Source organism: Phocoena sinus, chromosome 5 (assembly GCF_008692025.1).
Source record: "Phocoena sinus isolate mPhoSin1 chromosome 5, mPhoSin1.pri, whole genome shotgun sequence".
In the NCBI taxonomy this organism is placed as follows: Eukaryota; Metazoa; Chordata; class Mammalia; order Artiodactyla; family Phocoenidae; genus Phocoena; species Phocoena sinus.
Window position 1 is genome coordinate 84,205,783 of NC_045767.1, and position 14,631 is coordinate 84,220,413.

Below are 14,631 nucleotides of genomic sequence, written 5' to 3' on the forward strand. Positions count from 1 at the left end.
ATACTCTGTAATGACCTATAAGGGAATAGAGTCTAAAAAAGTGTGGATACAGGTATATGTATAACTGATTCACTTTGCTGCACAGCAGAAACTAACACAACATGGTAAATCAACTATACTTCAATAAAATTAATTAAAAAATAAAGATAGTATAGTTTGTACTAGCTCTACTTTGAAGGAACAGCATTGGATTTTTATAATCTAATATATAAACAAAAATTTTAATCTATAAATTCTAATCAAAGAGTTATAAAAGGGGAAGAACAATCTTTAAAAATCTTAGGCAGAGATAATGAATGCAAGGATCAAACTTTTTGTAACATTTATGCAGAAAATTGAAATTCTAAGGAAAAAATAAAACCTAACAAATGTCATAATCACATGACAACTTAGATCCCATTATTTGCCTGCAATGTGGGCTAATTATCCTAGGCCCCTCACCACTATTGCTATAGACTGAATGGTGCCTCTCAACATTTAGATGTTGAAACCACAACCTTCAATATAATGGTGTTTGGAGATGGAGCTTTTGGGAAGTAATTAAATTTAGATGAGGTCATGAGGTTAGGGCCCTTTTGATGGGAATTAGTGTCCTTAATAGGAGAGATGCCAGAGAGCTTGCTTTCTCTCTCTCCACCACGTGAGCACACAGTGAGAAGGGAGCAATCTGCAAGTCAGGAAGAGAGTCCCCACCAGGGAACCCAATCTGCCAGCACCTTGATCTTGGACTTCCCAGACTCCACAATTGTTCCAGTTATTTGCTGGTTGTGAGTGAACTGAATAAGAGATGTGCAGTTATCAACCACCATCAGATGTCACTGACCATGATGTGCATCCATTATTTATAGAGTGATATGTGGACTAAAGAGCTAGCTGCAAAGTTTGTACTTTGTGAAATTACAATTAGCGTATGTGGTAACTGAATTTGAAGCATGGTTTTAGGGGCTGGTATTATTTTAAAAAACCATAAAAACTGAAATCCATGCATATCAGAGCCATGCAAAGCATGCAGTGCGTGTACATGATACTCACCCTCCACTTGGAATAGGTATTGTAATGCTCTATGTATTTTCACATTATTTGAGTCCTACTTACATCATATTCATTTAAGAGTCTTAAGCACAGTACAATTAAACTTTCAGAGCCTTATTTTCCTAATATATAGTGGGGAATATTAACACCTACATAATAATATTGTTTCTAATTACAAAAGAAATAGCAATTTTACAGTTCTTGACAAACAGTAAGTGTTCCATAAATATTTTGCATATATGAACACAGTTAACCTCTATTATTTTGTATCAGGTATATGAATGTAGCATTTTTCAGAGGCTCCTCTTTTTAAACATACTATGGATAAAGAATATCTTTTTAAAAATTTTTCTGTTCATGTTCTAAACTTAGAAGGTACATCTTCTGTTAAAATATTTTTAAAAATCAGAGTTTTGTGAGATTAGGGAATTTTCTCCTTCAATATTCATAGTTAATTTGTTAGTATTTAGAAGAGTTAAAGTTCTGAACATTGCAATCATTTACTGTGATTGCTGAACTAGATTTGCTGATTTTGGCAAAAACCCTGAATAATGTAATTCTCTGTGTCAGTGCTTCAAGAAAAGATATTAATTTATTTTAATGTCTTTAAGATTTATGTTATTTTATAAAATCTAAAATAAAGCTTGAATACATCATTTATATCCATTTATTTTCAAACTTTATAAACTAGAAATAGACCACAAAAAATAACTCTCAGGGGCTTCCCTGGTGGCGCAGTGGTTGAGAGTCCGCCTGCCAATGCAGGGGACACGGGTTCGTGCCCCAGTCCGGGAAGATCCCACATGCTGCGGAGCGGCTAGGCCCGTGGGCCATGGCCTCTGGGCCTGTGCCTCCGGAGCCTGTGCTCCACAACGGGAGAGGCCACAACAGTGAGAGGCCCGCGTACCGCAAAACAAAAACAAAAACAAAAACAAAAACCTCTCAGTTAAATATGAAATGTCAACACATAACAATAGGGCTCTGCTGTGTGTGCCTTGTGAGCTGCAGTAAAAGCTGAGAAGAGAAAGGTCCACAGAAGATAAAAGAAATGTAATTCTTTGATCAGGACAGGTATGTTTCCCCCAAGATTAGGAACTGAGGATTTAGATTTGGTTCCAGTGTGCAGTTCACTAAATTGCTTCATCTGAGTCAAGGGACAAGACATTTAATAAAGTTATAAATAGGGAACAATATGTCACAGGAAAAAAAGCCTCTATTTTTTTTCTTTTGAAGTTATATTTAAAAGAATAATTTAATTATTTTAAAAATCCTGATGGTTGTACATGATTATGTGATTATATGGCATGTTTCTTTTTCATCTTTACTCTTTCATTTTACTGTCTGTCATTTTGAAGGTTTATAATCAACTTACATTTTTTGCTAGAGTTTCTATGGAAAGAAAATAAATCAAAATATGTCAGTCAAATTTGGTCTTTTAAGCCTACATAAATACTTAATGGAGTATTATGAAAGCAATTTAAAATTGACATTATTTTCTTATTCCTCTATATGTGCCATGTCGTTCAGCATCTCTATGTAGTTTAGAACAGAGTTTTGATGTTGGGAATTTAGTATGGGTATAGAAGAATAAATTCTACATACATGGTGGTGTATACCATGGGTGATTAATGTAGTAGGCAATCCAAGAAGTGAATCCCCAATAAAAGGCACAACTCTACAAATAAAACAAAATAAAAGTTAGGGAATATATATATATATATATATATATAATATATATATATCACATCATTTGAAGTCACCCCATACATTTATATGCCACACTGCAGCATTTTGGTATAAAAAATGTTATACATTTTCTAAGCTAGTTAAATGGAATGTTTCTTCATTCAGTAAAGTAGCATTTTAAAAGTACCTATTTGATATCACTAAGAAAATGCATTTCTTTGCTCAACACTTGTTAATATAAATGAGGATTTAGGATATAGTGAAATGTAACAATGTATTTTATGAAGATTTTCAAGAATAGCTTTTGTCTATCAAATAGTATATAGGAGTGAAGTAATAAAAATAATAAACAGCTATTTTCCAACAGTAAATGAATAAAAGAATGAATTATTTAATCATTATTAATAATGTTTTGTGATTGATTATAGAGGGAAATGGCCACGTTTTAGGTGTACTAGGCTATGATGCTGATCTTACATGACGAATTTTAATAACTTCTCTCAAAAGAGAAGCTAGTCTAAATGATTTTTTGAGGTTTGTAAAAGTTCTAGAGTTTACTGTTTCATTATAATGACAACAATAGAATGTCTGCTTGTTGAAATTCTAAGAAAACAGATATTTGCTAAAATTCAGGAATATTTTAGTAAAGAAATAATTCATTCTGAAACTAAATTTTAAATTGGAAAAAAAATTAAAATAAATTTTAATTTGAATTGGAAAACTGAATTGCACCATGTTATCTAATGTACATTTCCATTTCAATGTTCCATAACAGTTCCCATTTTCTTGATAGTTAATTGATGGTTAATAAGGTTTGTATTTACCATTTTGGGGAAGAGCAAAGATATTGTCATTACACTGACACCAATCACAAATATAGGGTGTAGCATCATCATTTTAATCACACAAATGTATATTTATAAGAGGGTTTATATATGAGATTCTTTCTCTTCAAGTGGCACTTAATCTGAATTCAGTGCTAAGTATTTCCAAAATTAAAGGTGCCTAAAAGTATGTAACTTGTAACGTAAGGTCATGCCAAATATTTTATGTAATGTTATTGGTTGAGGGCAGCTCCAATGAACTAGATCGCTCAGGAAATGGCATTTCAGGAGCGGAATGTTTAAGATATGCTGATAAAGCTGAATAGAAAAGTCTAAGCTTGAGAGAAATAAACATGATTTAATGATGATGTAGATGATCCAATACATAAAATTTCTCAATAACAATTAAAATTACAAAACATATCAGTTCCCACCTTTATCAAATTTTTCAAAGGTGTATGTCCTGCGGAAACCTTGTGAACAAATAAGGTTTCCAAAAGGTATCGGATATAGTGTATACAATGACAGAAGCAGGCCAAGCTAGAAAGAAAATAAAACACAAACACATTAAATTCCCTTACAAAAATCTGGGTCACCTTATATATAAGATGTTTTAATTTTTTTTTTTTTTTAGTTTACTACAACTTTCTTTATCTTTTTTTATTATTTTTTTATGTGGACCATTTTTAAAGTCTTTATTGACTTTGTTACAATATTGCTTCTGCTTTATGTTTTGTTTTTTTGGCCTCGAGGCATGTGGGAATCTCAGCTCCCTGACCAGGGATTGAACCCACATCCCTTACATTGGAAGGCAAAGTCTTAACCATTGGACCACCAAGGAAGTCCCTTTTTCTTATTTCTGAAGTTACATCTTTTTTAAAATTAATTTTTACTGGAGTATAGTTGATTTACAATGTTGTGTTAGTTTCTGCTGTATAGCAAAGTGAATCAGTTATACATATACATATATTCACTGTTTTTTAGATTCTTTTCCCATATAGATCATTACAGAGTATTGAATAGAGTTCCCTGTGCTATACAGTAGGTTCTTATTAGTTATCTATTTTATACATAGTAGTGTGTATATGTCAATGCCAATCTTTCAATTTATCCTTCCCCCACTTTTCCCCCTTGGTAATCATAAGTTTGTTTTCTCATCTGTGACTTTATTTCTGTTTTGTAAATAGGTTCATTTGTATGCTACAACTTTCTATTTATCAGGAAATATTGTTTCTGGTAACCAAAACACAAGTTTTTTTTGATATTTTTATTTTATTCTAGAAAATTTCTAAATTTATTTAATAATAAAAGTACTGTAACAACAGTTTCTATAAATTTACTTCTGATGACTCTCAAGATATTTCATAATAATAGTCATTAACTGTATGTTTACATCTGCCCAAGGAATATATATATAAATATAATAATTGTAAATATGCTCATTTCAAAATGCCTTAAGACTGAAGCAGAAAATTTACAACTTTAAAAGTATTCAAAACATACTTACAATGCATTTGACATTTTATAATATCCAAAATACTTTTTTCATTGTCTGATTGTCCTTTAGCAAGTACCATAGACTGAAAAAGTTGGAATTTCCTTTCCTATGGAGTCAATGCAGCTTTTGTTTTGTTTAGTTTGTTTTATGTTTGGTCTTTGACTGCCTAACATATTGCAGTATTTTGTGTTGCTTTGTTTTTGTCGCTATTCTAACGTATCACCTCTTCTTGTCATTTATATAACTAATATTTTAAAAGTAAATGTCAAATATGATTTATAGAAGCATGTATTCTTGTTTATACTTAAAATATATTTCTATTAAAATATGCATCTATTTTATTATAAATAAACCTGTAAAACTTCAAAAACTATAATTGTTTTTCAAGAAAATCAATAAGGATCAAAGATTATATACTTAAATGTATAAAGGTTAAGCATAAAAATAAGCATTTCATTTACAATATGTAAAATCAAACATTGAGTCTACACTGTAAGTTTATATTAAACACAATGAATTAATGATTTCTGGTATTAATAAAAATGACTTTAGGGAAAAATAATCAAACAAAAACAAACCAACCTGGTTAAATCATTAGGGAATATATCATTATTCATTAATTCATAAAAATATAATTGTGCACCTATTATGGGAGAGACATGTTCTGTGTGATGTGTATATCTAAGAACAATAGACAAATTCTGAAAGAAGTGAGAAAACAAAGTGTAGATATTTGGAGACAGAGCTTTCTAGACAGTAAGAGAAGCAAAAACAAACATCCTGATATAGGAGGTTGCATGTGGGTTCAAAGGACTGGTAAGAGAATCAGCATCTCTCTTAACTTCTTGGTTCTTTTGAAGAATATTTATATCAATACTTGAGTAGTAGAATTTTCCATTTTGTAAGAAAGCAGAAAAATTATCTTATGCCCAGCAATGTAGCAGAGCACTGAATGAGAAATTTTAATTTAAACTATGATTAAATTAGTTCACATACTTAATTTATATTACACCATTAGGGCATAGATATTAGCATAGCAGCTAGCTATGACTTAATATCTGGATATATACCACTTTGCACATTATTGGACTTTGCACTTACCAAGTTTGATTTCTTTCCAAAATATTCTATTTAATTATGGTTGACTTCCCTTCAAACATCAACTGTTTCTCTTTCCAGTGCTAAACTAATTGAACATCCATAAATAGGCTTGGGTCTCTTTTTCCCAAATGTAATATTTGAAAATATCTTATGTTTCATCAAGTAACTGTCAAGGTATGAGGACTGTGAAAGAAGACACTTTATAGAGCTGCAAGGGAGGCAGTGTACCAGGTTTCTGTTGAGGAAGAATATGAAGGCAATGCTCAGATAAAAGGTTGACAATATAAGAAATTTGCTAACAGTGGACTTTGAATTGCAGAGGGCACAGTGGAAGGATTCCAGGAGTTGAGAAGGGCCCAGGAAAGGCAACAAATAGAAGATTTTAGAGTTTTTTTAGATGGAGTGTGGTATATGAGGGATGACCTGACCTCTACTAGATACTCAAATTTCAAAAGTAGTTTGTGTGTTTGTGTATATCTCCTCTGAATGATTTAATATAAACTTAACATATTTGCTCCTTAGGAAGAATGTGGAACAGATACATTTATCACTGAGAAGTTATAAAACATGCTGTGTTTGTGTTTAAGAATAATAACCAACTGTCAGTCAATTCCTTTGAGAATGCTGCTGGGGAAAAAAAACATGTTCTTTTTTCATGCTGTGATATATATCTGGTACACATTATATGTTTGATCTAAAAAATGAGGGCAATTACATTCTCCTATGAATACTCCATTCCAGACTTTCTAAATGAATTGGGCATTCTCTTAACTTAAGAAAAAGAAAGGTAGACTTTAACATTCCAAAAGGCCCTGAGCAACTTGCCAGATACTGACCTGACTATGATCCCTGAGATCCAATCTCCCCTTGCTTCTCTGTGCCTCTACTCTCCTAGCTTTCTGTCTGCTCCTACAAAGCATCAAACTGCTATGTACCACAGATAATTTCCATATGAAGATTCCTCAGATTTACTAGTTAAAATCTGACACGTCCCTTCAGAAAACAAAGAAAAATGTTCAAACATAACTTTCATAGAAAAGCCCATTTCAGAACTCACATCCATATCAGGTTCCTCTGTTTTTATACTCTAAAAGTGCCTAATATAAAATAAATTTTCATGTAACTGGTTCATGTATTTATTCATACAGAACATTACTATTGAGTATTTTTTATAAATCAGGTAATGTGTTAAGCAGCAAAATTGACTGAGCACCAAAAGACACCCATTATAGAAATTAAACTCTATAGAGGAAAAGACACAAATGACTATGTAAATATATAATTTTAAAGTAATAAACTGTATAAAGGAAAAACATTTTAGTAACGTATTTCTCATTGAAGGAATAGGAATGGATAATACTAAGTAATATTGAGCTCTATTTGAAGTTTGAAAAAAATAAAGAAGAGGGAGGCAATGGAGGAAGAGGGATGGTGTGTAAGGGCATGGTAGGTATCAGGACAAGGGTGGTAATTGTGGCTGGAGTACAGAATTAAGAGTGAAGGAAAGACAAATCTGAGATGAGAAATCCAGGAGTCAAATTATTCTCTGTCTTCTAGCATCCTTATGACCTGAATTTTGCTTCTTAATTCACTTAGAGTTTAGTCATTTGCCCAGGTTCCTTTTTTTTTTTTTTAACAAATTTCTAACTCTACATGTCAATGCAGCATCTTGAATGAGTATTCTTTCTTTTTAATTTGTTATTTGATATGAAGAGAGAGAGAGAGAGGGAGACTATTTCCACAATACGTGAAGAACTATAGTTATATATTCTGCTTTGATAACTGTCCTGGTTAAAAGTAAAATTTAATTTTGTAATTTTTAAAACCTTTTTCTTCCAGTTTATTAGTTCAGTCATTATTTCTTTTCTATGCAATGTTGCCCATGTTTTTAGAGAAGTATTAATATTTTGAGTCCTATATATGGCCTCTCAACTTTGTAATATTAAGCTTTTCTCTTGTTGATTGTGATCATAATTAACTGAAATTACCTCTGCTTTAAGGTATACTTAAAGTATTAAGTATATTAAGTAATAGTTCCTGTTTATAAACTTAAAAGTTGGCCTGCATACATTACTTCTTGTTATCTAAAATATATTACCCTAAAATTGAATCCACAATAATTGTGTTTACAAAAAATATTTATTAGCATAATGTCTGTGTACTAGTTTGTCTCCTCCTTACTCTATATGTTCCATGTATATGTATTACTTACTGTACCACTGGGTGACGTAATCTTCTAGAGCTCTCTTTCATATCATATATATATGGGATCCTCAAATAAAAGAGGAGATATATTAGCAGAGGTCCTGTGTATTCAGCCAAAAATACCTAAAAAAAGAAGGTGATTTAGATTAAACAGTACATTTTATAGATATGATTAAGATTTACTTAGGACCATAATAAGCATGTCCACAGACTTAGCCTGCGTAAATTGGTAAAATTGGTGAAATGGACAGGTGAGCATCTATTCTTGAAAAAGAACTAAATTAAGTGCTATCACAAATAGCAAGAAGTCTTCCTTGGAAGAATTAACCAAGTGTTAAGGAAAAGGACAATCATAAATGGTTAATTTAATTAAAAATATTGAACATAATGATTTCTTCATAAATAGTACACTGGAATTTTTATTTAATCAAACAATCATAAATGCATTTCTCATGTCTCTCCAGCCCCATACAAATGAATCTTCTGTGTTAACTGTCTTTGTCATTGAATGGAATGGGAAATAGTTTCTCTTTCTTTCTTTTAATCTTTTTATGGCCATGTCATTTTGAACTCAATTGATTTGACACTTATTCAGATTGAAATAATTTACTTCTCATTTTTGGAAATTTTAGATTAATTCTAATGAGTCTGAGTGAGTAGTTTTATAAGATTGACTTCTGAATTCTGGAGCTAAGTGGCAACCATGTATGTGGAGAGAGATATCCAATCTACAGAGACATAATCATAAAAATTGGAAAGATAATTGAAAATGAGACCTTGTGATTGCAGAAAGATAATTGACTTGTTTTCTAATAGTTTTCTGAATCTGGTGACTGTCAATTATTTGGTTTTGTTTTGATGCTAAAACCAGGTTAAAGTCACATTCTGAAAATTTCAGGCAAAACAAAAATAATTTCCTCTATGGGTGTTCAAAGAGAAGAGAAAGAATACAAATATGACAATGATTAATTCGACTGCCATTACTACTTTGCTTTGTCTTTGCCAATTTTTATCATTTTTCTAAGGTAGGAAACTTGAAGTTGTACATATTTTGCTCAAAAATACAGGTGTTCACATTGATTATTAATTATGCTCATCTCTGGTGAGAATTTTGTGTAGATACATGGTTAAAATATATGATATATGCACATACATATATAATTATATATGTATATATACATACGTATAAATACCTATTTATACATGCAGGTTTCTTCAGTTATACTTTTTCTAAATGATATTTATTATCTCATGAGGCAAGAAAGATGTCTATGTGAGGGTAAGAACAGTGCAACATCCAATAAATTCAGTATTAAAGCAACATTTTTACTGAGAGAAGAGACTGTATTTATTTATGGCATACAACATTCCTGATTATTCAGATATGGAATAAAAATGTTTATCACTTTTTTTTTTTTTTTTTTTTTTTTGTTATGCGGGCCTCTCAGTGTTGTGGCCTCTCCCATTGCTGAGCACAGGCTCCGGACACGCAGGCTCAGCAGCCATGACTCACGGGCCTAGCCGCTCCGCGGCATGTGGGATCTCCCCGGACTGGGGCACGAACCCGTGTCCCCTGCATCGGCAGGCGGACTCTTAACCACTGCACCACCAGGGAAGCCCTGTTTACCACTTTTGAATATCTGATAATATAATCTAGTTAATAATACTCTAGAATAATTAGGATAGTGATTGTTTTATTACAACAAAAAGTTTAAAATATCTATTTCAGTGCCTCTGACCTAGTCAAGTCAATTTTGAGCAAGTTCTATTGTAATATGTCAGAAATGAAAAATGTTGTAAACAATAGTTAACCTGACCAAATGTCACTCTTTATTAAGTTAGTAAAAATGTTATCACAAATATGAAACTTTTTTGGATCAGAGAAAATTAAACTACAATCTTGTCTCCATCATCTCCTAAAAAAATCAGGGGAGCCTGCTAGCTTACAATAATATGTTCTAGAAGACCCAGCATTTTATCACAAATATTGTTCATGCTGAAACATGGGGGTTAAAAGAGTACCGAAGTATGAAGGATACATCCGGACCGGAAAGAACTGGAGGTTAATAAGAAATAACTTTTAGACAATGCATCTTTCAAGCAAAATGTCTATTTGGGTGCAGATAGAAGGAATAGGGATGTTTGATTATATTTAGGAAGAAATCAGAAAATAGATTTAGAGTAAAGAAAAACAAGAGCCATGTAGAGAAATATGAATAAAACAGACTTCTGAAAAAGGAATTGCTCTTCTTCTACCAAAAAAGAGTAAAAACAAGACTAAAGCCAAAGTAAACATACAAACATATGTATTTACAGGTATACAGCCTAAGCAAAGCAGGTGAATTTACAAAGACTGGGAATTCCATAATCTAAAAGTTTAATAGAGATTCTATATTCAAAATAAGCAGATGCACTTTCTTTTTACTTTGAAGATATATACTACTTTTAAATTCCAATTTATTTCTGACATCAAGTTTTCATGCATCTCCTTATAGAAAGTTCTCTGTTTTAAACTTAGGTGTTGCTTTAAATGTAAAATCCATTATTTCTACTAGGCAAGCTATGTAATTGGGATTTTTGGAGCTTCTGTGGAATATTCAAATTGGTATATATCTAAATTGAAAAGGAAGAAGGCAATAAGCTGTTTAGAGAATATAAATTGAAACATTCAGCTGCAATTGTTGTGAACTGATTAAGACCCTTGTACTTAGACTGCACTTAATGTATTTCATTCTCCCTTAAATTTTTTTTTTAGTCCTGTCATTATTAGGGTGGTGTTGGCTTTACTTATTTTCTAAAATAGCAATTGACAGTCAAAAGCAAAATAAATTGCACATTTCACAGTTGTTGGAAATTGCTGACAAAAATAAAGTAGTGCCAACCTTAATTTTCCAAAGATAGGAGAGCTACTAAGTAAAATTACAAAAACATTTCCCAGTAGTAATATCACTTTTTACTCAGTGAATACTATTGAAGATAATATGATAGTAGAAGGGTTTTTTAAAAGAAAAAATAACTATTATATGCATAACATATAATGGAGAATTCTATTCCCATGTTATTCAAACAAACCATCCTAATGAGATCAGCAAGAAAAATTGATCGAAATGTTTTTCAGGCTCCAAAGAGCTACTGAGTCACTGAAGAATTAGAAGGTCAGGATGTTTTAAATGGAGCTCCAGAGAAGTGATTGACCTGGGATATGAAGCTTGGTAACAGCCTGATAAAAAGACCAAATCTTTTGAGGGTGCTTGAGAATGGAAGTACAAAAATTATTGCTTGGTATCTTTCAAAGACAGAGGTGGCTCTATAAAATCTCCAGGATTTGGGCTGGGATCTAGAAGAGTTACAACTTAGGAGTGAAGATGAGGCAGAAATAGATCTGTCTTCATAGATACTGAAGCTCAGTCTGAAATCATTTTAATCATGGATTGGAATGAGATGACCTGTACACAATAGTGCCATTAGTCCATCTGCAGAATGATAGATTATCTTTGAAAGACAATAACATCATCCTAGGCCTCAAGTTATCTTTAAATTTATTCACATAAATTTTCCCACACTAAGTCAGAAATATGAAGGTATACAAGGAGTGAAGATATTGTGACCATAACCGAAGGACATTGAAAACAGGAGAACTAAAGATTCACATAACAGAATTATCAGTTAGATTTAGAAAACAATCTTTTAATGTTCAAAGAAAAATAAAAGGTTGAGAATTGAGGCAGATATTTGAAAACTCTGAAAAGAAAAGTATGAAAACGTAATATAAATCCCAGAAGGAGAATACAAAGAGAATAACAGAGAATCAAAAGATGACAAGATTATGCTAATTTTTCAAATTAAATATATATCAAACCATAGACTCAGATAACACATAAACCCAAAGCAGGATAAATAAAACCACAATCATAGCTATGTACACCATAATCAAACTTCTGATAATCAAACAAAAGTAGAATTTTAAATAAGCCAGGGAAAAGACTTAAGGAGTACAGTAGACTTTTCAACAAAAACAATGGGAGTCAGAAGTCAAAATAATGCAGTTTTGTGAAGTAAAGACAAAAATAACTGCCAACATGTATTTTTTTCTGCAAAAATATTCTCTAAGAATAGAAGTTAAATAAGTTCAATAAATACATTTTAAGATGAACAATAATTGAGAGAACTCATCAAAGACAGAACCAGAATAAAAGCATTAAAAGTGTTTTTAAGGAAGAAGGATAATGATACCAGATGTAAGCTCAGTATTAGAAGGAAAAATGAAATTGCAGTAAAAAGGATAAATTTAAATAAAGATTGGCCATGTGATATTATAGTAGTGGATTTTAACTTTAAAGTATATAATTAAAATATATCACAGTAATAGAAAAGTCAGGAGGAGCCTAAATACCTTAAATGTATTCAACTCTCTGTGAAGTATTTTCACATTAATAAACAAACAATTTTTATTAGTATTTAATATTTTAAAGTTACACATTATAATCTCTTGGTTAATCACTAGAGTTAGTGAAAAATAAGATATAACTACCAAAATACCAGAGAGGCTAATAGAAAAGATAGTATGACAATTAATCCATATGGAGTAAGAAAAAAAAAAGCCAACAATAGATTATAGGACACATGAGGCAAATTAAAAATAAACATTGTTTGACAATTAAAAAATAGATAATTCTTTATAATAGAAAACTATGATTAAAATGTAAAATATTAAACTATTAAACCATTAGAAGAACTCATAAAAGAAAAACTCCTGGGCCTAAGTCTAGGCAAAAGTTTCTTACATATGATAGTGAAGGTAAGATCCTTAAAAGAAAACATAACTAAATTAGGTTGCATTAAAATTGAAAACTTTTTGTACAGCAACAAAAGTCCTGTTAAGAGGGTGAAAAGACTAGTTAAACCTGAGAGAAAATATTTGCAAACCAAGTATCAGACAAAGGACTTGTATGTAGAATATAAAAGTTACTCTTAAAACTCAACAGTGGTCCCAGAGAAATAAAAAACTATGTTCATACCAACACCTACACTCAAATAAGTAGTAGCTTTATTTGTAACAGCAAAATACTGACAACTAGTCAAATGTCTGTCAATGGGTGAATAATTAAACAAACCCTGTTACATACATACAACTGAGTACCACTCACCAATAAAAAGAAGCTAAGTATTGATATACATGCAACAGGCAGGATGGATCCCAAGGGCACTATGCTTAGAGAAAAATAAACATCAATCAAAAAATATTTGATTCTGTTTATATAGCAATTGTCACATGACAGAAATATAGAGTTGAAAAACAGATAGGTGGTTGCCCCAGGATAGGAAAAAGAGTGTGTGAATACAGAGGGGTAATATGAGGGAGTTCCTTTGTGGGAATGAATAATTCTGTATCTGATTTTGGTGGTGAATACAGGAATCTATGCAAGAGATAAATTGCATAGGACTATATACACACATGAATGAATATAAAAATGGTGAAAACTGAATAAGATCTTTAATTAATAGGATTTGTGTGATGGGGATTATTATATTATTATAATAAGCCTTTCTCCTAAGTCTTCCAATAAGTTCCATGAGGCAAGAATTTTCTCAATATTCTGTAAAAAACTCTTATTTCATGAAAAATATTATTAAAATCTTAATTTTGACTTTGCTAAATTGAAGAGATTATTTCTCACAAAAAGAATACTTATGATAGGGCTTCCCTGGTGGCGCAGTGGTTGAGAGTCCGCCTGCCCATGCAAGGGACACGGGTTCCTGCCCCGATCCGGGAAGATCCCACATGCCGCGGAGCGGCTAGGCCCGTGAGCCACGGCCGCTGAGCCTGCGCGTCCGGAGCCTGTGCTCCGCAACGGGAGAGGCCACAGCAGTGAGAGGCCCGCGTACCGCAAAAAAAAAAAAAAAAAAAAGAATACTTATGATAATGCTTTTATTATAGGAGTACATTTTAATATTTTATGAATGTGCAGGAATGTTATGTGTGGTAAAAATATTGCTTTTATTGTATAATTTGGTTGATATAAAGTGGGTGTGATTGCAATATAATGTGTATATTTTTAGCATTTAATAGGACTGACTCATTTGGAGCAAAAGAGTGTGTGAACCATAGGGTTGATTTTAAAATATCCAGCCTATTTTCAGAGTTCTCTTTGTCGCCTAAATGACTTTCTTCCCAAATAAGCTATAATTTTCTAGTACAATTGTCATAGAATTCTACCTTAGCACTTTTTCTCCTCAGTGCTTATCCAAATGCTGCAGCTGGAATTTCTTATGAACTCACAGTTA

The 14,631-nt window shown here is 31.9% G+C and overlaps 1 protein-coding gene across 1 annotated transcript in view; it reads right to left on the reverse strand.

Moving 5' to 3' along the window:
- The window catches only part of TECRL (trans-2,3-enoyl-CoA reductase like), a 91,955-nt gene that overhangs the window by 24,154 nt on the left and 53,170 nt on the right, over window positions 1-14,631 (reverse strand). The window contains exons 5-7 of the mRNA XM_032633028.1: window positions 8,354-8,469; window positions 3,977-4,082; window positions 2,635-2,707 (exon numbers count right to left, since the gene is read on the reverse strand). Of these exons, the coding sequence (XP_032488919.1) occupies window positions 2,635-2,707; window positions 3,977-4,082; window positions 8,354-8,469 (295 nt within the window). The remainder of the gene's footprint in view (window positions 1-2,634; window positions 2,708-3,976; window positions 4,083-8,353; window positions 8,470-14,631) is intronic.